This window comes from Phaenicophaeus curvirostris, chromosome 1 (assembly GCF_032191515.1).
Source record: "Phaenicophaeus curvirostris isolate KB17595 chromosome 1, BPBGC_Pcur_1.0, whole genome shotgun sequence".
NCBI classification, from domain to species: Eukaryota; Metazoa; Chordata; class Aves; order Cuculiformes; family Cuculidae; genus Phaenicophaeus; species Phaenicophaeus curvirostris.
The window spans coordinates 120,890,675-120,915,449 of NC_091392.1; the positions used below are offsets into that span (position 1 = coordinate 120,890,675).

The window sequence follows — 24,775 nt, forward strand, 5'->3', positions numbered from 1 at the left end:
CTGGTTCTCTTTAATTAAATTAAGACTAAGTGCTCCTCTGCAAAGCTGAGCAGTCATGTACCACAAACACTTAAGATTTGCCTTCTCTACATGTCAGCTTGGTAGGAACCCCAGCACATGAAGAAATCTGCTGATGAGTATGCAAAATGGTTTTCTCTTTCCATGCACTGCAGAGAACGGCACTTGAGCTTTGAAAAGCATTAAAAATATAATAGATTAACTATCTAAATGTTAAAGGATCTTTCTCAAGGTCAAGATGAAACATGATCTGCTGCTAAGCAGTATGAAGTTAAACTCCTGTTTTGGAGGAAGAATTCTTTTGTGGAAGAAAGAAGCGTATGTTTTCTACTCAAGATCTTATTTTTGATAATCCACTTGTCAAATGTTCATGTTTCCTTGAATAACAAGAGGCCGCTATGTCATCTATATCATCTTCTGTTTCATCCAGATAATCCTAAATAACAAACAGGCATTTTAGTCATTGTGTTCTACTCTGTATTTGGTCAGCCTCTGTCACTTAGTTTTGTTTCATGTATTTTCCACTTTAGGAAGACTGCACAGATTGCATCCAAAATTGTAATCTCTAGAGGAATTTTGATTTACATTTTCTACCTCTCTGCACAGGCACACAGTATAAAGGGGAAAGGCAATGTCACAGTTTCAGGCTTAAATTGCTTAAGATCTTAAAAACTTGACACATTTAATATCTTCTTCTGGAGGTTTGTACTTCAGCATGGCCACAACACTGCACATAAGCAAAACCTTCTTCCAAGCTTATTAACAATCCCATATGAATTACTACAATTTGCGTTCAGGAATTCAGGTTTGGAAATCTTAAGAGGGATACAGTGAGAATTTTTCAAATCTTAAAGGAAATGAGTGATTAGGTTCCAATACTAGGGGCCAGGGGAATCCTTCTTACAGGTTTACCTGAAGGCATTTATAGTGAGAAGCCATTAGATGATTGATTTCCTGGTCACATTCCAGGTTCCGTGTTTTACGGGACATAACTTTTACAATCCAGAAATCCATCTTTCCAATTATTATCCACATTTGTAATAGTCATTCTCACATGCACACAAATTGACAAGCACACAATATGCATTACACTTGCATCCTTTCATGCTGGTTTTGGTGACAAGAAACAATAATTTCATGAATGCAATCCTTAATGGAGAGTCACTCTCTAACAGTCAGTGCTGAAAGCCCTGAGTTATCATCATACCACATGAGAAGAAACTTGTCCTGCCTTGATACACACTGAATATATTTGAGGGATAAGTAAAAAAACCCAGTTAATATTCATGGTTTAAAAATAATTAAATACCTGTATTATTTTAATGATTTTTCAAAAACGGAGGAAAAATCAGCAACTGCACAACTTCATATATACTTGAATTTTAATGAGCAAGACTGAGCTGTAACATCTTTAGATCGTATGTAGAAAAAAAATTCACTTTTTAAACACAGCAATAAATAAAAATCTAAAAAGAAACTTAAAATATGTTTTATGGTCCTAACAATACTGTTAACTTTAAATAAAAATTACAGGAAAAAAATTCCAACAGACAAATATCACTATTAACTGTAGCCTAGCAATTTCAAGGCAAAATTTATATACTGAAGCAGAAATTCCACTTAGTTTCATGTTCTTACAATGAGCCTCCTCTGCTGGTCTTTTCTCTTTCCAGCCTATTAAGGGCACTACTACCACCCCACTGGAAAAAGAAGTCACAGGTATTTTATACTCTAAAGGAAACGTCTCTGGAGACCCAGGCATAACAGAGTGAATTATTTCAGGGAGACAGAGCACTGAATCCTTCAAAAGTAAAAACAGAAACCCCTTTAAAATAAAATGAAAAAAAAACCAAAAACCAGGAAACCCCAAACACCTCTCCCTTCACTTCTAGTGTCCTTATTGACTTCAGAATTCAGATGACGTACCCAAGTTTAAAACTTGGCACAAGGATACATAACAGTTTTGCCTATACAACAAGCAGCAGCAATTCTGGTAACACTCAAAATTATTTCCTTTACACTGTTCAGTGCCTACCTGTGGCCTTTAAAATAAAAAAAAATGCTACATAGTTGTTGCTGAATAATTAAATTCAGGACAAAAAAAGTAAGGCAACATCTTCAGACTGGAGTGTTTCAGGTTTAGAAACTCAAATATTAACAGTGCTTCACAGAAAGTCCTAACGACACCTAGCTGACTGACAATTTTTGTCTGCAAATAGATTTCTAAAACTAAAAAAAAATGGTTAACATTTAACCTATGCTCTTCATGCATTTTGCATCACAATGATTATGTTTCTCAGGAGGTGTTACAGAACTGCAACTCTGTAATTGGTTAGTGTTATTAGCTTATTAAACTTAGAGCTAGTAAGACATTAATCTCATGGTCTCCAGTGGGGGTTATGAAACGCACATTATCCAATTACTTCTTATAAAGCAGCAGAGCACGTAATGAGCACTGCTTGGTGAGGCGTTCAACACAAACCTCTCTAGATAAGGTGCTCACACTTGAACACAGCACTAGGTTTAACTGGTTCCCCATACTCCTTGATAAATAGGTATGTGGGCTTCTGGAGATTTCACTATCAAATGCGATGTTTTAAGTTGGAGCAGCAAAATGCCCATTCGGTTTTCCAGCTGATCTCTCTGTATGTGTAATGGGTTTTCCCGATAAAGCTAGGAGCAAAGCAGCTAAACGCCTTTTTCCATTCTTTCAGCCAATAAATTCCAGCACTCTGTGTATCCTATTAGTATGCAACGTTTCTCACACCACTGCTCTCAGCTCTCATCACCCAGGAATAAGAAACCAAAGGACCTTAGCTAACTCCACCAGCTGGCCAGGAGAAAAGGAGGTATAACTTTTCTGAGGCTGCAGAAGCTGTTATCTTCATCAGATATCTTTCTTTTTGCCTCTTATACCCAGCACCAAACAAACTAAACTTCAGCAGGAACACAACTTGTATTTCAGAACACTGCATCGAAGTCTCCTGTAAGTCAAACTACCCTAAAAAAATGGTAACACTAAAACTGATGAATGCAACCAATTGATTTCATAAGAATGGGAAAGCAAGGACATCAGTAGAATTGGAGATCTATGAGGCCCATAATGAATAAAGTTTAAAGGGGAATTACCACTCTTATAGACTCTGGAGCAACTAAATCAAGTTAGGCCACAAGAGAGGTCCCGTATGTTAGCGAAGAAGCTAGAGAGCTGCCAAGATGCAATCTGAAACTTCATTCAAAGTCAGAAATAAAAAGAAATAAAACAACAACAACAGCAAACAAAAACAAAAAACCCCCAAAACAAACAAAAAAAGAAAGCTCTGAATGTGAAGATGACAAAAAAAACCCCAAGAACAGAAAACCACTCTGGACTTGGCGTCTCTAGCACCTGCCTCAGAGAAACCCCTAGGTGTTAACTATCACACCCTGTACAATTAGAGCAGGAAACTAACAGAGGTATTCAATGTTTGTATTTTCTTATTTGATGCTTTTCTTCTGCAATCTTTTCCAACTTCTTAATCAAGAACATATCCTTTTCCTTTACTACAATTAAAAAATAAACCACTTATTTTTGAGGGTTTTTTCCACAGAAGTTTGACACACAGGAAAGGCTTGTTTCACATCCTTAAAGATTAACCCAAACAAAGCAATGCTGCAGGGAAATTCTCCAAATGCCTACAATCCAAGAAACAGATGGGAAACCTAAGATGTTTTCCACCAAGCCACAAGTATCAAATACTACAAGAAGGAGAGACACCCCTAATGAATAATGCTTTTTTGAAAAGACCAGATGGTAAGGAAAGACTATGACAACAGAAAAGGGTTACAGTTTGGTTTTTTTAAATCACAAGCACATATTTGGAAATTTCAGAGCAAACTATGATTAAATGAATAACTATTTAAATAACTCTTCTCTTTTTTCCCCTCATGCATGTTTGACAAGCTTGGGAATTCTTTTATAGCATTGATGCACATCTATCTGCAACTAATGTATCTTGGATATGTCCATAAGAGGAGACCGAAGTCGTGAATCACTTCAAGAAAAGCAGCCTATAGAAGACATGGAAAAAGGCATGGAGATGCATGGGACAAAACAGTGAACAGAAAGGAGTAAGCAACAGTGGCAGAACAGAAACTTAAGGCTTCATTTACTAGAAAATATATAAAGGGAAGAACAAACCCAAAGATTAAAGCCTTTAAATCATAGTACTTTTTAGCATCAAAATTAGAATCTAAGGAAGTGTGAATTAACAGAATTTTGGAGCATGTATAACAGTGTCTGAAATTTATTTTCATGCCAGATTTCATTTATGTGTAAAATTAAAAAATAGCAAATCAATAACAAACTGTCACCATGACTATTCTTTGGAATCTCTCTATAACCAACACACTCACAAGATGAAGCTGTTTAAAGATTTATTAAATATCCCTGAAATAATTTTCTATATTATTTGTATTTTATACAGATATACATAAAACATTGATTTCATAAGTCTGAAAAAACAGAACTTCCGCCAGATAAATATTTACAGATTTATAACTCACCAATTCCTGATCTAAGGCACTGGGTACAGATTTACTTCTCAAGCTCAGAGTATCCTCATTTTCTTCAGAGAAAGATTCACTCAAATCTATCTCAGATCGGCTACGATCTGGAAGATAAAAACAATTAAAATTGCTGCCATAATAATATCAAATAAATTTCATTTCATCTTGCCACACTGATAAGAGTTGTCTCAAACCCCATTTTTTTTCCTAGAAAAAACATCAAAACAATATTTTAGGTATCCACCACAACCTCAGTGAAAACTAAGCATCAATACGATAAATGGAAAAGTAGGTTTTCTGATCCCATTCAGGCTTCTGGTCAACATTTTATCCCCTGTACTATTTATCTTCTGTGTCTCCTCTGGATGATACTATAGATCAAGCTGTTGACCCATCAGCCTGGAATACTGCAAAACTCACAGTATAAGTATTCACAGTGATTATCACATCTCCTACCACTACTAAATTCTCCCTAGCATCTGCTTCAGGATTAAGCAACTAGGGATACAGATGAACGTGGAAAGCGCTTCTGCCGTTATTTGTGCTCCCTGTGCAGAAAGGAGGGGGAAGCAAACAAATCCCTACATGTCTCTCATCAACTCTGTGGGCATAAGACAGGTTAGATGTCTTGGAGGAAGATTTCATAGTCCTCCTTATTAAAATACTTTGTGCCACTGTTCAATATTTTGAAAAAAAAAAGAGGGAGAGGAGAACTTTCAAATTCTACAGGTAGGAATCTGGAAAGATTTTAACCATTCGTCTTCAACCTGGGCTATAGCTGATGTGACAGGAAAGTTCACAATCCTGAGCTTTATGTCCTTTAAGATCTTCCAACAAGTAGACAATGAAGAATCCAAGGCCTGTTCCCACGTTGCCTGCAACTTTGCTCAGCATCCATCTGCTGTGGCTAGTTCTTCTCTACTAGGAAATGTTTTATTTTATAAGGTAGCAGAAACACGAGAATTTTCATTTTAGAAAGAAGAAGCAGTCTAACATTTCTGTCTGCTGTGGCACTGTACAATATCCTCAGAGAAACTCTGATGCTTTCAAGTTGAAAAATCTAAGGTGAAGAACATTATCTCCTTTGATTAGCTCTGTGGGAAATGTCACTAGGTTTCTGCTGTGGGTTAAATTCAGCTGAAATGAAGTCAGCTCTTTGGTGTTTCAGAGAGAAATTTGTAAATCTGAACACACTCTGTTAGCCCTGTACAAAGCCGACCAGCTGCTGGCAGAAGCCTAGAAGAATAGGGTGCTCCTGCCTCCTATTTCAGATAGGAACAGGAGGATCCCCATCCACTTTTGTAAAGTGGCTCTGACAGCACCTTCTCAGGCAACATTCAACTTCTTAACAGCCACCAATGAAAGGAGACAAATTACAGCTGAATCAACTGGTTCTGTGCATCATATATAAAAATGAAATGACATGAAGTCTGTAAGGGATCTGTTTTCTGACAGCTTATTATTTCCAAAATTTGCTTCTGGGCAAAGTGGGCGTGAAATGTAATAGCAGCAGCATAGTAGTATTTTATACACTGCAAATAGGTAGTATTTTATACAGCTGACCACATAGAGAATGATTTAACAATGTACGATTACATATAAAATCTTTTAACAATTCTAAGAGCGTGCGATTTACCTAAGACTAATGTTGTGCCAACATTACTGGGGTTAGGATTACCCTTTTTTCAAACGTGAAACTTTATACCATAAACTTAGTTAGTAAAAGAGAAGAATTTTCAGAATTTATATGAACAAATTTATTAATCTTACGTCTGATCTTTCAGTGCACTTTAAAAACAGAAAAAGTCGAGTCACAAGATCAGGAATAATCCTTTGATGACTAAGGCTGACAGAAAGAAGGAAAATACTTTGTACTTGCCTGATGACAAAGATATCCTAGAAACTGCAATGGAAGGTGTTCCAGATGCTTTCCTACAGTGCTTCTTTACTAAATCTTCAGGTACACTTTCACTTGCAGGAATAATCATGCCATTTTCTAAACCAGTGTCCTGCCCAATAAGAAAAATGCAATGCCATAAACAAAAAAAACTATTACTGAATATATTTAGATTACTATCTAATGTGCTTTGCTTAACACAGATCACGCACAAATTTTGCACAAAGATGAGATTCCCACATACATTCTGAGTTTGCAACTGAAGAATCAGAGCAATGCATCAGGAGCAAACGAAGTGAAACACTCAAATCTGTTAAAAGTTCACTCAGCTTGGAAATTAAAAAGGGAAAAAGGAAAAGAAGTAAAAAATAAGAAAAGATGATGACTATTATTTTTATACCAGCATAATGATTTCAGTCAGGATAAAACCAAATTGTCTTGAACCAATTAAATTAAGCCAGTATAACCCCTTAAATAAAGCCAATAGGCATCATATCATTATGGCTTTTTGCCTTCCTGTAAAGAAGTCATGTCATTAGCTATTCCATCTAAATAAAATGTATTGGCCTTCTTCAACCAAATCTAATGTACTTACAATCAAGTTGGTCAAGTCAGTCTGTGTGCCAACAAAAATATAAAACACCTATTAATTTATTTACAGCTCCCCAAACTATCTTTCATATTAACTTATATTTTATTAGGAAATACGATATACTAGATCAAGTATTTGGAAGTTTGAAAAAAATATGCATGTGTTCAATAGGGCTCTGATCTCAAATGTTCATCTAATATCTTCCAGCCGCTAATGGTAAAAGGCAGTACCTCTGCCTATAAATTTTATTTCCCATGTACGCTTAAGTCATGGCAACTTATAACAACTGTCCAGTACAATCCTGATTTCTTCAGAGGGGTGACAGAAACAAATTCAGGATGAACATTTCACTGCACAGCCAGGAGAAGCTGCTTGACAAGCAGGAAGGCTGGCTGGGAACGAAAAGATTGTCTGCTTCTGGCTGAGATGAGCCACATCCTTCTACTTGCTATGAAACACCCAAGGCAGCTAGCTGAGAAGTGGGCACCTACAACCCAAGTGGCTTAACAACAGGTAAGAGGAATCCCACCTTTTATTTTGATAAAGCACCTGGCACACATTTTGTATTATGCCATAATTTATGCAGAGTCCAGTGTTCAAATGCAGAAAAAAAATCTAAAATCAGTAATGGCTTGATTTTCTGCAAATGCTGAGCTTTCAATGTTTTCCTCAGAAGTCAGTGGGAGCACACTGAACCCTGCACCCTGGAAAGTCACATCCTTTGTTCACAGCACTTACTTAAGGCCCTGACATGCCAAGAACGCTTACTCCCATCCCTTATGCTTCCCACTTCAGAATCTGTAACTCATTATGTAATGTTGGACATTAGCAGCAATTTTTAGACAGAAAAAAAAGTGTCTGCCAAGCCAAAAACTACATCACTGATAGACCACGACAAATTCTGTTCTAGTAGATATCTTCACTGGTCCAAATAGAATTAAGCAAGAAACAAAATCTTCTCTGTCAGGCTTTCTGGGCTACAAATTGATGTAGTGGCAGATACAAGTCAAGTCATGCTTTTTGGTGTCAACTCTACTTGGCATCAGCTGTACACAACTGTACTTACTCCGCTATAATCTGCAGTCATGTTGCCGGTGCTGAGTGCCAAAGACCTTGGGAGGGAATGTATGGAAACATTGCCTCTGTTTGCAGGAGCCACAGCCCCTTTCAAATGACTGGCAGTACCCTCTCCATCACTGCTGTTCAGCGAAAGAGTGCTCCCTCTGGAATGGGGAGAAGATTATTAAAGCACTATTGCTTTGAGCAAAGGCAACCCATTTAGCAAACCATTGCAAGAGAACAGCAATGGTAACAGTTTACTAGAATAACTTCGCTCTGGTTGAACTGTGCAATCCACTGCAAGGAAATGATCACCTGGAAAGAAAAACACAGCCAAAGGTGAATTACAAATACTTTATATAGATGCTCATTTTCAGCAATTCTACCAGAACAACAAGTAGACTGAACAGGCATGTCTTGTCCAGGCTGTGGAAGCTGCCTTCATCCATGTTTATTTCAAACTGCATTCACAGCGTAACAACAGGCACAGCAACTGGTGTCTGACACTCCCCACCAGGTTTCTCATGGTTTTAAAGGAAACCGGCCCTGACACGACAGTTCTGGCTGCTCCTGGATCCAGTGTTAATGCGGTGCTTTACTTCAGAAAGTCTAAAATCCTTGGTCGTATGCTTTTCATCCTCTCCAGAAAAACAAAAACTTACTCACTGTCCTATTTATAATGCAGTAATGACTCTTCACCCAAACCCACTGCTACTTGCAACCGGCTTGGAGAGCTAAACAACTCTTTTTGCCATGTTTCATTTTACTAAAAGTGACAAAAAACACGTGAGATCAGCATACCAGAACTCAATTGCTGTCTATTATCACAACAGGCAGATTTTTGACAGAACCTTTTATATTAGAAAATACTGATCAGCCCACATGAACACAGAAAGTTAGAAAGGGTAAGCTGTTGTCATTTTTTTGAAATGAAATTTATTTGAACAGAAATTATTTTTGAAGAGTATGTCAGAACATTTTCAATTAAAGTTTTATTTTCATTTGAAATTTGATTTGCAGTAAAAATACAAGTTCTTGGCTGAGACCAAACTTTCAATTTTTTCTTGACTTTTTAGAGAAATCTCAGAAAGTCTTACAGGACAGTAACAGTACTGCATACCTTCCTACTTACCACTGTTAAATAAACCAAATACTAGTAAATATGAATTGATGCAGGAATTTTCAATATGGAAAATACAGTGTTAGAGGACAAACATGTTGCAAGATTGCTGGAGAAAATTTTTGAATTTGCAGTCATCTTCATTGCGCTGGACAACAGCCGAATTTCACCATCACTTGGTTTAGTCTGTCATATCACATTTAAAGAAACTCAGTAAAAATCTTCCCTACTAGAATGAAAACTTTTATTAGAACTACTGTTGAATTGGGGAAAAAATACTGTGCAACAGAATAGTTCCTGTCTTATCATTACATTAAGCAGTGAGTAAAGACTCTGAATCCACATTGACAGAGTTAGGAAAGCAAGAAACACAGGGGAAAATCTTAATCAACTGGATGGTCTATAAGTGTTGTGCAACCATGTTTTTATTTTTTAGTGAGCATATGGTAAGCTCTTAAACAATTACTATCTGATTCTGTCAAGTTACAACAGTAGATTATGCACTATAAACACTTATGTATGTGCACTTCACAAACAGGCAGTGCTACGTTTTAATTTGATGAGCTAGTGATCCACAAATCCTACTAGACATACATTGGTTGAATTTCAGTCCTATCTGTTTATGTAAAGATGTGTCTTTGCTGCTGCAAAGTCAGAAAAGTCAAGGTTACTGGCTGTTATCTGTATTTTATCAAAGCTGTTGGACTTAGATGCATGCACTTTAATTTCCAAACCTGCCAATGTATGGCAAGTAGCCAGAATGCTGAAAACTTTAGTTTTATTGCGTGTGACACCATTTTTGACGTGTTTTTGTGACTTTCTGTTACAAAAACTGTTGTTACAGTTCTTTTTTTCCCTCTCTGTGTAAAATAATATAAATCAAGAGAAGTGTTCAGAACAGTGGACTGCGATAAAATATTTGAGAACATGTCGCAAGAGGTTCTGCAGGATGTGTCAGTCATATTAGGCACTTGCATATCAAACCTGCTAAATAGATCTCTACTGTACTTCGCTCTTAATTCAGTCTGCTATTAGAGAGAGATTCAACACATTTTAAATAGACAACAAAAGAAAAACCTGTTGTAAGGGGACTACGCCAGGCATTTCTATGTAGTAGACAAGACTTCGATATAATAGGGTAGCATGCCTGTGTAGATGAGCCTGAAAATCCTATATTATTTCCCCAGAAGTATACTGGTGCAGCCTCCCAGTTCATTGAATACTGCAACATCAGTAAATATTTTTACTGGAGTAGAAATAAAACAGTTGAAGAAATGAATTCATGTCCTGAGACTCCCTGTCGCAAGCTCCACACACCTTCTCTTAAACAAAAATGTTTAGAATAATTAAAAATCTCTCTTAATTTCCCTTCTGGTAGATGAAATACTACCAATTTTGGCAATATGGATTAAAATATGAGGGTAATTACAAAAATCAGAAACATGCAGGAAAATTTAAGACAGCTAAAGTGCCACAAGATATTGTTATAGTCTTTTAATTTGAAACTCAAAACAGCTATAGAGAGTAGCCTGGAAAGCTTTCCTGTTACTTTTAATAATTACTACTTATAAATAATTACTATTCTACTGTTACTACTACTGATAAATAATTACTACTTATATAATTACTACTTATAAATTAATTATAGATTAACTAAAGCAAGCATCCTCAAATATCTAATTAAGTATTTAGACATATGTGTATAAGATAAGAATTTTCATCCCTTTACTGAGAAATACAAGCTGCTCCTCAGTTCTTCCACAACCTAAAATTTAGAAAGTGCTATATGTTCTATAGAAGGTAGAATAATTCAGCTCCCCTACCAAAAGCATCTCCCAGCAACACAGCTGGGTTACTATGTACTTTGGCAGAGGACAATGATTTTGCCAAGTGAGGACAAGATGATGGGTAGAGAAGGAAGTTGCCATAATGACTTGATATCCCTAGTTTAAGAAATCATGCACCCTGGATCTACATAGAAGTCTCTCAAGCATCTCTTTGTCTTTATTCAGGTAAACACTTTAAGGAAGTTACATATTATTGCATAACCTTAACGTTAAGCAGCATGGTCACCAAATTCCTGAGTTTTATCTCTTAGATTCTTCACTCATCTCTACTCTATTCAAGGAAAAGCAAAGCGTATCCAGAAAAACAGCAAATATACCATGTCTGGTCTCATAAAAGCCAAGTATGAATCTGTTTAGATACAGAAGGCCTAATTAGCTAAGTGAAAAAGAACAGTGACCTGTGTATGAATTAAAGATCACAACAAGCTTTAAAGCCAATTTGGCTAGTAAGTGCTGCAGCATCCAGAAAAAAAAAAAAAAAAAAATAAAATTAAAATTTCAAGAAGATTTTGACCACGAACTTGAAGCATGTTGCAGAATATCCAACAATTGCATTTTGATATTGCAGGAAACAAAGAGAAGTAAGTTCTTGCTTAAATAAGAAGGCTCATCTGTGGATGAATTAAACTTCATTGTGTTCCTTTTACCTGATACTCTGTATACCTATTTGGAATCTTCCAGGAACACCATTTTAGGCACAGAAATTTCTATTGGATCTTATGACCAATTCTTCTTCTTATTATTATTGATATTATTATTCAATCTATATGGTAAAATCTCTAGGTGTGTGCACTTGAGCGAAGAACAAGGGTCTAATTCCAGCATAGACTACCCAAATGAACAAGAAAAAAAGTGAGCTATTTTTTTGTTTCATTTTGGAGTTGTGACATAAGAGGAATGTTGCATCTGACATTTTATGTTATCCACACAGGCAATATAAGTTCTCTTAAGCCCAGGAGAATGATAAATGTAATTCTATTAGAAACAACTGGAACAATAATCATGGAAAGAGGAGGGCAAACAGAGCCTTTGAAGAAGAAAATGTAAATTGTAATCAAGTGATATGTAATTACTGAAGAAAAACTTTGCAACAAAGGGCCTCAGCTCTGTAACACAAACACAGCTCATGAATTAAAAGCTAGAAAACAAAATCAACCAACTGATAGCAATCACCAGATGAACAAGGAGAGAAAAGGAAGATGGATGGAGATAATTCTGAGCATCCAAAGACACAATGTAACACAGAGGACTGACATACATCCTGAGATCAATCCTGTCATAAATTGTACATGATTTTTCTGCTGCTTACCTCTCGGAGCAAGGCGTTGACTTGCCACTGCGCAGACTTTGGGTTTCAGCTTCTGAGCCCATGTTCTTTTCCCCTTCATCTTTTGTATTTCTAATTTCTCCTTTGGTAACCGCCCTAATTACCTTCCTGTTGAAAATAGTGAATAAAAGATTTTAAAAGTTCCAAGTTTTTTCGCCAGGAAACAGCAGCCTGTCTGAAATGCCACAAAATACGTGCTCTATTAATTTCATCTGTCTGACTTATGGACATCCCTGGATATAAGGGTCAAGAGACTGCTGTAGAAAGCTATCCACCTACCCTGTATTTAGGATCCATAATAAAACATGATCTTTCTTCCAAGAGAAGTAGTTTTCCAACTACCAGCCCATGGAGCTCCAGCCATGATATAAACATTCATCCAATTTTTTCTTCCATTTACTCAATAGCCTCAATTTACATCCAGACATCACTTGTGCAAACATACATTTGATGCATCTGTTCATATCACCTGAGAGTAAGCAAGTGCTCCTCTGAGGGCATAGCCTAAGCGGAGTTACACACATCACTGAGACTGCAAGGTAACCCAGAACATATCTGTTTATTCACTGTCACACACACAAGAAAAGGGGCACTGCTTGACTGTTAGACTGAATTTGCACAGCTGATAGCTAAGTGAAAACTTGACTTGTGAAAAGAGTCAACCAATGCACAAAAAACAGGACCTCAAAATACTTTTTTTTTTTGCATTTGTTCCTTCAGCAAACCTGCCTTTAGGGACACTCTGTTATTTCTGAGTATAAACAAGAAAAATCCAGAAGTAAAATTGCCTTTTTTTCTGCTACCTTTATAGCTGAAGAGTAATTACTGACGCATTTCCTAGGAAACAGCAGTCTAATTATAGTCAGTATGCTTAAGTTGGAGGCTGATGTGCAACACTGGAGAAACTCAAAAGAAAATCCATCCAATCATATACAGCTGTTACTCAGTTTATCAGTTTCCAAAAGTAAAGGTTTTACCCTATTTTTCTAGTGCCACTGAAGACCGATTTATGCCCAGTTGTGGAGGAGACTGGTACATCTGGCCTTTTTTCATCATTCTCTTGGGGTTCATCTTTAAATGTACTTCCTTCATCCTTACTGGAAACTGTATCTTCAATGGAGGGGGAAAGAGAAAAAAAAAGTAAGTGAATGTTTACATAAAAAAAGGCAGCACATGCCAAACAACCTACAAAAATAATTTTTCCATTTTCAATATTAAATAAAACCCTGTAATAAAATATCATGCAAAAAAACCTTGGGAGTTCTTTGATTTTTCCTATTTATAAAAGAAAGTAAAACTTTGAAATGTTTCTCATTATCAGCTTGTCACGAACTGTATTTCTGAATTTATCACTGGCAGCACTTACTGATCAAAGTACCTGAAATATAATTTTTCAGTGGATAGTATTTTCTGTGTTACATGAAAGAGTGTTTTCCCAATTGAAATGTTTGTTCAACTAGGAACAAAGTGTGGGAAAAATGGCTTAAATGTACTTCAATACATTGATAAAATAAAAAAAAAAATCACAAAATACCCAATTTGACAGGCAGCAAAATATCAAAACCCAAAGAATGATAGATACTTGCTAGTTGGACAGCTGTTGAACGACACTGGTATTAGCAAGATCAGCATTTTGCCAAGTAGTGTATTTGCAGCATTTTTCCAATGGCAGTAAAACAGTCCCTCTCCCTACAAAATCATCATACACATCACCTTCTCATTGAAAGTGATAAATGCTACATCTGAAGACAGACTACCTAAATAACAGCTTCTGTGTGCAGTGTGAGATAGTTAAGTGAAGATAGAAGCATCAGCACTCAGGAAAAACTCCCGTTTCTTAAACTAGTGGTGCTGTGGTTCCATGCAGGACACCTACATCTCAATTATTCACAACTCACTGCATAGCGATACCTAAACATGAAATTAAGATTAAAATACTGATCATATATACATCTTCAACAGTGAAGAATAAAATGTAATATAAGTCAAACACTCTGGAAACAAGAATTGAAGGTGTTAAGTACAAGCAAATCTCTCTCTTGTGGTCCCTACCTGGGAATTTGCGTAGGATAGACTGTCTGACAACATCAGTTCCAAGAAGATTTGATTGTTTGAAGCGCTTTGCTCTCTCTTCAAAAAACCATTCTCCTGTCACTATCCGCAGCTGTCTATATGGGGAAAATGAAAAAAAGCCAGGGAGATATGCATATCAATAAACTTGGCCAGCCAAAGCTACATCTTAAACTCTTAGGTCATATTCAACAGTCACATTCACAAACTCTGGATAAAATTTTACAACTCAAAATAAAGAGTAAGAAGATTGTTTGCAAAGCTTGGAATAGTAGAACACGTAGCAGAAAAATACCATCATCTTGCTTTGTGAATGTAAAGTAATTTTCAATACACAGAAATTTTCTTGGCAAAAAAGGGTGTCAACCACATTTATCACATTTCTGTAGAAGGCACATAACATACACAACCCCAGTCCTTTGAATAGTGAACTACTCAACCTCACAGTTTTCTGTATCCCCAAAATGACCAGAGATGTAGAAACAGCAGTGGATAGAGGGGAAAAAACTCCCCACCAAAGCTCCTGCTGGCCAAGTCAGTTCACGGACCCAACCTGGTTATATGCAGGTTGCTGCAAGCCTATACATACATATTTCATCTGTAAGTTTCATACGCTGCCACTATATGCAGTTTCTTCACATGACACTGCTGTTATGAATTAGCTGTATGTCAAAGACTCAGACCAATGAACTTCTGTCTTTGCTACTGTTCTGGAAAATGCTGCTTTTTCTGGTTTCAAATTCTCTTACATATACTAGCAACAAATAAATCCTGTACTGGCATTGCTGCTATCCATAGGTATACTTTCATGCTGATTGCTAGTCTTTCCCTGAATTAGTTTCATTATGTAAAGCATCACCATTTCTACTGCCTCACTCCATACAAAAAAAAAGTTGGCAAAAAGTTGGCAAAAGATGGCAAAAAGTTATTAATCACGAATGCTCAATCAAAACCCAAAAAAAAGTAAGCTTAAAAAATACATTAAAAAACTATCTAGCTCCAGACATGTTCCTGCTTAACTTACACTCAATAAGAAAACTTATTTTTAAACCTATACTAGAAAAGAAATCATCTAGTCTCTTGAGCATGAAAATTACTACAGATAGATTTAGAGCACTGATCAATATCTTTGCTATTAAATTACTTTTGAGTCATGCCTGGAGAGTCCGACTTGGGAAAATACTAAAAACCACAGAATGTGATCCTGTCATTGGTAAAAAGACCAGAACATCATCACTTCTTCCTAATCTATTAATGACTATCTGAGCATGAGTCATTACAAAAAAAAAAAAAATTGAAGTCCAAAATATGTGCCCACAAGCATAAAAATAGAAGAATATTGCCTTATCTTGTTGTTGCAGACTCCTAGTGACAAAGCTCTGTATAATATATCATCAGTCAGTCACTACACAAGGCATTAAATAAACTCTCTAAGTTTCCACTCAGATTTTTTAAATTACTTTTGTTAGACAGAAACACTGGCAAGGATTCATTGCATTAGAAACTATGCATGGTCTGGCTAGTATGAAAAACAGCTTTTCCTTTGAATGCGTATTTTTCACAATTCGTTTACTGCGTGCATCTCTCTGAGCAGTTATTTTTACACCAAGGTTTACAGAAAGTTTAATACTTTATATCAAACCCTTCATGCCTTTGACTGTGAAATCATATTCCATTGCAACAGAGTTGACATTACATTGCAGCGTGAACTACTATTTTTTCTCCTCAGTTACTCCCAGGTTTGACCATACAACTCCACGAGTGCTGGTTTCCACTTGGATAGGCATCTTATTTATCCCTAATACCTTACCAGCAGTGCTTGACTTGATTGAGGTCAGATAGGGCACTGTCCACCTTCATATCGAGACAAGAACCTTCACACTTCCCCAAGCTGAAGGAGGTGGTGTGACCTATACCCAGGGTTTCAGCAGTGTGGAAGGCTGTCCCACACAAAGCTACAAGCAAAAACTTGTAATTATTTCCACACCTAACCCTGAACTGTGCCACCCACATTGGCTGCTGTGCTTTGTGGAGGCCTTCTGCTGCAGACTCCCTAGGGAGCCACCTCCTATATTTTTTGGCCAGATACGAACAGTGATCTCCCTAGTGTCTCCTGCATCACAAGTGCCCGGGGGACACCAGCCTCGACAGAATGGTGGCTGACACCACTACGTCTGCTTGCTTTATCATATATTAGTCTTATAACACGATGCAGGGATTAGGCCTTGCAGCAGCAAGACCAAGGGCTCAAGGAGGGTCATGGGGGCTGGAAAGAGAGAAGGAGCTGCAGCCAAAGGAAGGACAGTAGCAGCGGCTATGGGAGGAGGGCGGGAATGAAGAGCATGAAGGATCAGCGGGGTTCTGTTGGGGGAGAGAGAAGGTCCTCCCCCAGCACCCATGCCTGGGTGATGGCCCTTCTGTCCTCCACTTAGAATCATAGAATAACCAGGTTGGAAGAGACCCACCGGATCATCGAGTCCAACCATTCCTATCAAAATTCCTATCACTTCACTGTGGTTCAGGTGACATACACCCTTAGAGCTCATAATCAGCCTTCCTCTTTCTCTCCCCACCCATCCCCTGCCATCCCAGCAACCTCTCCTACTCCTCAATTCAGGAGCAAAGTGGCCTGCAAGAGGAAAAGAGCTGGCACCAGGTGAGGGAGCGAGGCAGGAGCACTGCGGAGAAAGACTTTCTCTTCTTCTCACCATCACCTTGTAATAGTGATTGCTGACTACGTACTCACCTTCCTTGGAGTCACATAAAGCTGCTCAAGGAAGAGATAGGTTAATCTCTTTGAGCAGCAACAGTTGATCCCTGTGTCTTCTGGCAAAGGGTAAGCAAGCAATCTACTTCTCTTAGTAATCTCCCTCTGCAGGCTGTAACCTCACAGCATTAAATAGCCCTTAATGAGGAAGTTCAGGGTCATCACTGCATGCTCTGGCAAACAGAAACCAAACTTCCAAGGAATGAGGAGGAGGGTCTGAGCAGAGCAGAGCAAGTAAAGGAGTGCAGCAGCTGCTAGATGGAGCTGAACCATGCATTGGTTCAGCTAACAATGGTAAATTAAATTGCTCATCTTCATCTGGCTGATGATATTAAGCAGTAATAAGATCCACGTTTTAAACTGAGGTCCTAACAACTTCATAGGACTACTTTGAGGAGACCCACACTCATTCTGCTCTGACTTAACCAGTTTCCTCAACTGAGGCATGAAACACAGCAAATAAGGAAGTACTGCCTTGTTATAGTCAAGTACTCCACCCCTCTAGCCAATCCTGCTATCCTCAGCAAAAGGAAAAAAACAACAGTCATCAATAACCAGCCATTGCAAGCATCACATGGAACAAGTCTAGTGGCTTCAACCTTCCTTTCAGAGCTTTGTCCTTGTTATCATTAGCGCTACTTAATCTTGAGATCCTTACTTCAGCAGGCAGTCCCCTTTTGTGAAAGTGTCTTTATCCAGCCGAACACCTTTACAAAAGTACCACATTCTAATAAAATAAAGGGGAAAAAACCCTTAAGGTTTGCAGTTTTGAATTTCTAGTGCACTAATATTGGACGAATTTTTCATGTATACTGAACATTCCACAGAAAGACTAGTGCTCACGTTATCTTAATCATTCATACATGTCAGGAGTATCTATTGAAACAGTTTTTGTTCTATGCATAAATAGAAATGAATTCTGAATAAATGATTGCCTGAGTCTCTGAGCTGAAGTTTGAATTTCATAATTGCATTTGACATTCCGAATCAAAACTTGAAGAGCAAGACCCTAAACAGTTTTATAATAATGTTATTTTCATGCATTTATAATTATGACAAAGAAAGTCTGTCTTTCCCCCTGAGACAGCACATCTTTCTTCTGTTTCTGATACATGACTTAAATGAACCCTTTCCATGTAGATAATTGTTTCAGTGGGAAAAGAGACAATGCTGTTTATGCAACAATATACAAAATCAGTGCTGGAAGGTTTGGGTTTTGTTGTTTTTAAAATGGGTCTATGGTCCACGCTGGCTGTAAATCATGGTATATGCATGCATTTTCTTTCCTTTCTCAGTTAGCATATTGTATACAAGTAAAAGTAAGTAAAAAATCATGTATGTGTTCTACTGAAACAATGTTTAGATTGGCTTCCAAGGTGTACAACATATGCTGAAGTCAGTAGCTTTAGAAAGAAAGAAAACAATGTTAGTAACAGCAGCAGTCTTTGCATGATTACTTTTTCCTATACTCAAATAGCAAGGAAAATTTTAAAGGAAATCATGTTCAAGTAAACAGATTTACTACCAAATACATTAGGTATCAGCTAAATTCCTTAGACGTTAATTACTGATCCACCTACTCACATCATCATGTAAGAGGGAGTATGTTATGGTTCCATGCTGCTTTCCCCTCTATGACCTCCTACTGGACAGATTAAATTCACGAACATACTACTCACTTTAAAAATGGAACATAACCTGTGGCCTATCCCTGCCAAAAAACTTAGCTTTTTATTTTCCACTAATTTTTTCAAGACACTTGATGATTAAACGTTCAGTTATAAAAATTCCACTTAAGATGGAAAGTCCCGATTGTTACTTTTAATAATTTCTTTTGGAGAAAAAATATATTATTAAAAGAGTTTCAGTATTCATTTGATCATCTAGCTTAATTCACATCCACAGTAAAGGAAATAAGTTTAGCCTGGCTTTCTTTTCATCTCTGGTTCCTCAAATATTTTACTTCTTTACAGGGAATAAAATTTGGAAAAAAAATGGCAAGACCAGAGGCTAGATAAAATGCAGCCTATACAGGAACATATGAAAACATACATACTCAGCTTTGTATGCATTCAATTCCACAGAGTATTTTCTATAACATAAATTAATTCCAGAGTAATTTTTAATATTCTGTGAGGCTATTAAAATGAAAATTATGATTCTATTAAAAGAAGGCAAACTTATATAGAAGTTACTAAATCAAAAAGAAATTATAAGATACATGGAAAGTATTTGCATACTAAAATATTTGAAATGCCTCTATTTTTAGGCTTCTAGTGGAAATTAATGTTACTAAGGTACTGATGAATTTTCATGACACTTTAAGATAACATAATTATTTCAAAGATAAAGATGAATTTACCATTACTGCTTTGTTCTGCTGTAATAACTTCGATCACTTAAGCATTTTATCTCACTGAAGAATTCAATCAAAATAAAGGCATTGTTCACAGTTATCTGACAGAGTCATAAAGAAGCATGAAAATGCAAAATAAGCTTGTCATCAAACTGCTTGAAGAATTTTATTTCCCTCAACCTATTGATCATTTTAGATGTCAAATTTAAAACACAAACTCACCACATCTTAAGACAACACAGGGGAAAAAAGTGACCTTAATGCAAAGTTTCTCTTTTAGAACCTAGGCTTGAAAGATCCCGATTAGCTCAGCTCCATGTATGTAGGGAGTGGAGCAGAAATCCTCCTCTTTCATCATCAAGTGCATAACCTACACATAGGCTCAATTTATCTCATTAAATACTACAGACAGACTTCTCCTAGTCTGTAGCCAGAATTATGGCATGTGAAATACAAGACACAGTCCCGTTTTACGCAGAGTACTCTCCTCAGTTTTGTGTAGCACACAGCATAGCACGCAGCATGTCCAGAGTAATGGAATGAGTCAGAAATGTTTAGCCTAGGCAAGAGAAAACTGAAAATAACAGAGTTTTAAACCTACAAAAGGTGACTGCATTGAGGAGACATACAGGCTGTTCTATGTACTTACTTTGCATAAAAAAAAATGATGTGACACATCAGTTATAGTGAAAGGAAAAGTTTAGGTTGGGTGGTACAAATACTGATATATCTTGAAGAAGTTGCAGAATCTTGTCTTAAAAACAGGTTGTATAAACCTCTCTCAGGAATTATGATAGCAGTAAATGTTGTTCTCTTTGGGGGCTCAAAAGCCAGTGAGATAACTTCTTAGAACATGTATCGCCCCTGTTTCTTGTGATTGCTCTGCAATTCTGTCTGCCAAGCAGTAGCCCTAACAGGCATTTTGAAAACTACTTCTAGCTGAAGCCTGCCTCTAAATTATTGCAAACCATGGTGTAATTTGTTTGCAAAGTGCTAAACTTGGCAAGTGCTAAAGTTTTGTCTGTGCTAGGCATCTTTATTAAATTGAAATCTCCCTCTATCCTTTCTTTTTGTTCATGTGCAGTGTTTTTGCAAAACTATAGTGCCAGTTAATCATCTGTGAAATGCCTTTTACACTGCTAGAAATACACAGAGATATTATCTTCTGTGTGGGCAGTACAGAGATGAAAGTTTCAGATAGATAATTCAGTTAAATCATGGTATGTAATTTAAACTCTACTACATTGCATCTGGCTGGCATCAGTGAAGAAGGTCTGGTACTGGGTTTTGAGAGTTCATTCAAAGAGAGGTTGACAAGTACTGCAGAAATTACTACAGAAATCCCTTGAGTTACACAGGTAAACCAAAATGGCTGCTGAAACAAAGAACATCTTGTGACAGAAAAAGAATACGTAGATAATATCAACCAGCTACAGCCTGTTGCTTCACGGGTTCTTGAAAGGCAGGTCTTGCCAAACTAACCTGATCGCCTTCTATGACAAAGTGACTTGCCTACTGGACATTGGAAAGGCTGTGGATGTGGTCTTCCTGGACTTCAGAAAAGCCTTTGACACAGTTTCTCACAGCATTCTGCTTCAGAAACTGTCAGCCTCTGGCCTGGACAAGCGCACACTCTCCTGCGTGGAAAACTGGTTGGATGGCCGGGCCCAGAGAATGGTGGGAAATGGTGTGAAATCCAGCTGGAGGCCAGTGACAAGTGGGGTTCCCCAGGGCTCAGTGCTGGGTCCAGCCCTGTTCAATGTCTTCATCAATGATCTGGATGAAGGCATCGAGTGCATCCTTAGCAAGTTTGCGGATGACACTAAGCTGGGTGGAAGTGTTGATCTGCTGGAGGATAGGGAGGCTCTGCAAAGGGATCTGAACAGGCTGGACCACTGGGCTGAGTCCAATGGCATGAGGTTTAACAAGGCCAAGTGCCGGGTCCTGCACTTGGGGCACAACAACCCTATGCAGTGCTATAGACTAGGAGAAGTCTGTCTAGAAAGCTGCCTGGAGGAGAGGGACCTGGGGGTGTTGGTTGACAGCCGACTGAACATGAGCCAGCAGTGTGCCCAGGTGGCCAAGAAGGCCAATGGCATCTTGGCTTGTATCAGAAACGGCGTGACCAGCAGGTCCAGGGAGGTTATTCTCCCTCTGTACTCGGCACTGGTGAGACCGCTGCTCGAATCCTGTGTTCAGTTCTGGGCCCCTCACCACAAGAAGGATGTCGAGGCTCTGGAGCAAGTCCAGAGAAGGACAACAAAGCTGGTGAGGGGGCTGGAGAACAGGCCTTATGAGGAACGGCTGAGAGAGCTGGGGTTGTTTAGCCTGGAGAAGAGGAGGCTGAGGGGAGACCTCATTGCTCTCTTTAACTACCTGAAAGGAGGTTGTGGAGAGGAGGGTGCTGGCCTCTTCTCCCAAGTGTCAGGGGACAGGACAGGGAGGAATGGCCTCAAGCTGTACCAGGGGAGGTTCAGACTGGATATCAGGAAAAAAATTTTCACAGAAAAGTTCATTTGGCCCTGGCAGAGGCTGCCCAGGGAGGTGGTTGAGTCACCTTCCCTGGAGGTGTTTAAGGCATGGGTGGATGAGGTGCTGAGGGGCATGGTTTAGTATTTGATAGGAATGGTTGGACTCAATGATCTGATGGGTCTTTTCCAGCCTGGTGATTCTATGATTCTTGCATATCCCTGTGTGATGCTGGATTTCTCTACAGTGGAAAATACTTTTGATTCATGATCAGCTTTTCATTCAGTACAATACCTAGTTCCTTTCCTAAGGAACAGCTGCATAAGCTGGTTTTATCCTCATTCTATGATTCTGCAGCTGCATTTTTGCCTACAGGGAGCCACCACTTACTTTTCCTTCAAATCACTTCTCTAAATTCTAAGCACCACTATGAATCTTAATGCTGTTCTTCAGCATCTCTCATTTTTATGTCACCTGCAGGTGCAACTGGCAAACTCATCTGCTACGTCAAAGTCCTTAACAAAAATACTCAACAGTAAAAAGCCAAGAAATACCCTGCTCTCTACCACCGATTTTCTTTTTTTTTTGTTTTTACACCAAAATATCCATAACTACTCTGAGAACTGAGTTTTATAAACTTTCAGGCAAATCTGCAATCACACTGACAGAATTTATTCTGGGGCTATAGCTCCCCTTGTTTATCAGCTTGCTAGAATGACATGAAAGAAAGTATCAAAAGGTTCATTTAAGTCAAGTTATAAGGTATCAACAGATCCTCCTCTATTCACAAGGGTGGTCACCCTATCAAAGGAGGAAACTAAATTGGTTTTGGCATGATTTAATCTTGAGCCAGCTCTTACTCATCATCCTGTCATCTTCTCTCAGCTTTCAAGCAGCACAGCAATCATTTGTTTCAATATTTTTAGAGAAATTAAAGGTAACTTAACAGGGTCAACAAATTCCTTGTTCTTCCTTTCTTCATTTTGAAAGAGTAATATTGTGTTTGCCATTCTCCATTTTGTCATCTCACCTGTACCCCATCATTTCTGAAAGGCACGGCACTGATCTCATCTCAGGAACTGGCTGAAGCAAATTACAGGGAGTTCAGCCACGCTCCTACCAGTTTAAAATAATTTCACAAAATGAAACACATGAATGTGTTTCAACTTAAGAGATGACACACTGTCCTCTGGATGTGCCCTTCTGGCTGCAGAGAGGGTTAAGGCATCTAGCTAAAAACAGATATTAATCTTCCAAAGCCAAAGTCAGAAGAAACAAACATTCTGCGGCATTAATTTTTCACTAACTGTCTAGGAAGCCGAAGTCTGACATCACCAGGAATTTGGATTCACTCTCTGATACAATTTACAAAAAGCCTTATCTTTCTGATGACATTAATTTGATGGTAAAAAAAAAAAAGGCCTTATGTCTTTTTCTTATACCACCCAGTTCTTGCACCAGGACACATAACTGTTCTGTTGGTCAATACATTTCTCCTCTCCTTCATGGTTTACTTATTAAGTCAAGATACAAAATCCCATATTACCATACCAGTCGAGTGAATTATTCTCCCAAGTATACAGGAAGTAAGTATCTTTGAACATATAACATCTCATTTTGTGAATGTCACTTGATATCCTTGGTTAGAATACTGATTCTCTGTTTTTCAATGCTGTCATCTGCTACCATCCTCCCTCCTTCCCCATGCTCAATATTCCAACTGTGAGAAACGTGATATCCCCTTTTGTTTTACCTCCCACCATAGCACAATTTACTTTAGAATTCTCACTCATAGAGGCATTATAAATACAGCCCTCTCTCTTCATGCAGAGATGTTCAGTTACAATAAAAACAGAAAAAAGCACAGACAGAAATGTGAATCAAAGTTCTTGGACTCAAAATTGTTACATCTCTTTCCATACAAATCTACCTACCACGTTAGTCAGAACTTACAGACCTCGCTTGTTCTTAATTCCGTTTTGTTAATTTTTAATTACTTGGTGCTTACATTTACATCTTCGTATCTTGAATAGACTGCCACTGCTTTGTAACTGATTTTTTTGTCATTTTCAGAGTACTTCCAACCAATACCTTAGTATCTGTGATGCTTGTAGCTTTTTTTTAGAAAACAAATTAGTTGAAACTGGCTTGGAACTGGAGAAATAAAGATACCGCAAAATAGTGCGGCAAATAAAACCACCAGATAAGCCTCTTCCCTTGTGTACTTGCTATATATATGCTTTTGTGCTAAGGGGATGTAAAATGGTAACACCAGCACAGAACTGCTTATACAGTGGTAATCTCTAAACGTATTTATGAAAGCTGTACAACTTACGCAATCTTGGCACACACTGAGCACTTCCACTGCCCATCAGTTCCCATGACACGACACTTACTGCAAACTCGAAGTTTGCAGGTTTGGCACAGGTCTCCTCTGTCAAAGATGAAGCCCAGGCTTTTCTGACAGCGAACACAGACCCTGCTGTTGTCCTGCTGACAATGACGATTTCCACCTTTCCTTCTCACTTCCAGAAGCTCATTTTTCAATTTCCTAGAAGTAAGAACATAAAAACTTTCAATTTGGAGATACAACTCAATGATCTCTAAGAGTTTTTTAACATATTAAGATTTAGCAGTAAAAACTACAAAACAAGGAAGTGCAATACAAATGTTTTTTCTTTATATTGGGTGCATTTTGACCCACA

At 37.9% G+C, this 24,775-nt stretch overlaps 1 protein-coding gene across 2 annotated transcripts in view; it reads right to left on the reverse strand.

Annotated features, from left to right (window-relative positions):
• Window positions 1-24,775, reverse strand: part of SYTL5 (synaptotagmin like 5) — a 58,645-nt gene that overhangs the window by 18,707 nt on the left and 15,163 nt on the right. For both annotated transcript variants that reach the window (XM_069849951.1, XM_069849950.1), the window contains exons 2-8: window positions 24,406-24,621; window positions 14,461-14,576; window positions 13,386-13,518; window positions 12,391-12,516; window positions 8,122-8,278; window positions 6,446-6,575; window positions 4,564-4,670 (exon numbers count right to left, since the gene is read on the reverse strand). In XM_069849951.1, the coding sequence (XP_069706052.1) occupies window positions 4,564-4,670; window positions 6,446-6,575; window positions 8,122-8,278; window positions 12,391-12,516; window positions 13,386-13,518; window positions 14,461-14,576; window positions 24,406-24,621 (985 nt within the window). The remainder of the gene's footprint in view (window positions 1-4,563; window positions 4,671-6,445; window positions 6,576-8,121; window positions 8,279-12,390; window positions 12,517-13,385; window positions 13,519-14,460; window positions 14,577-24,405; window positions 24,622-24,775) is intronic.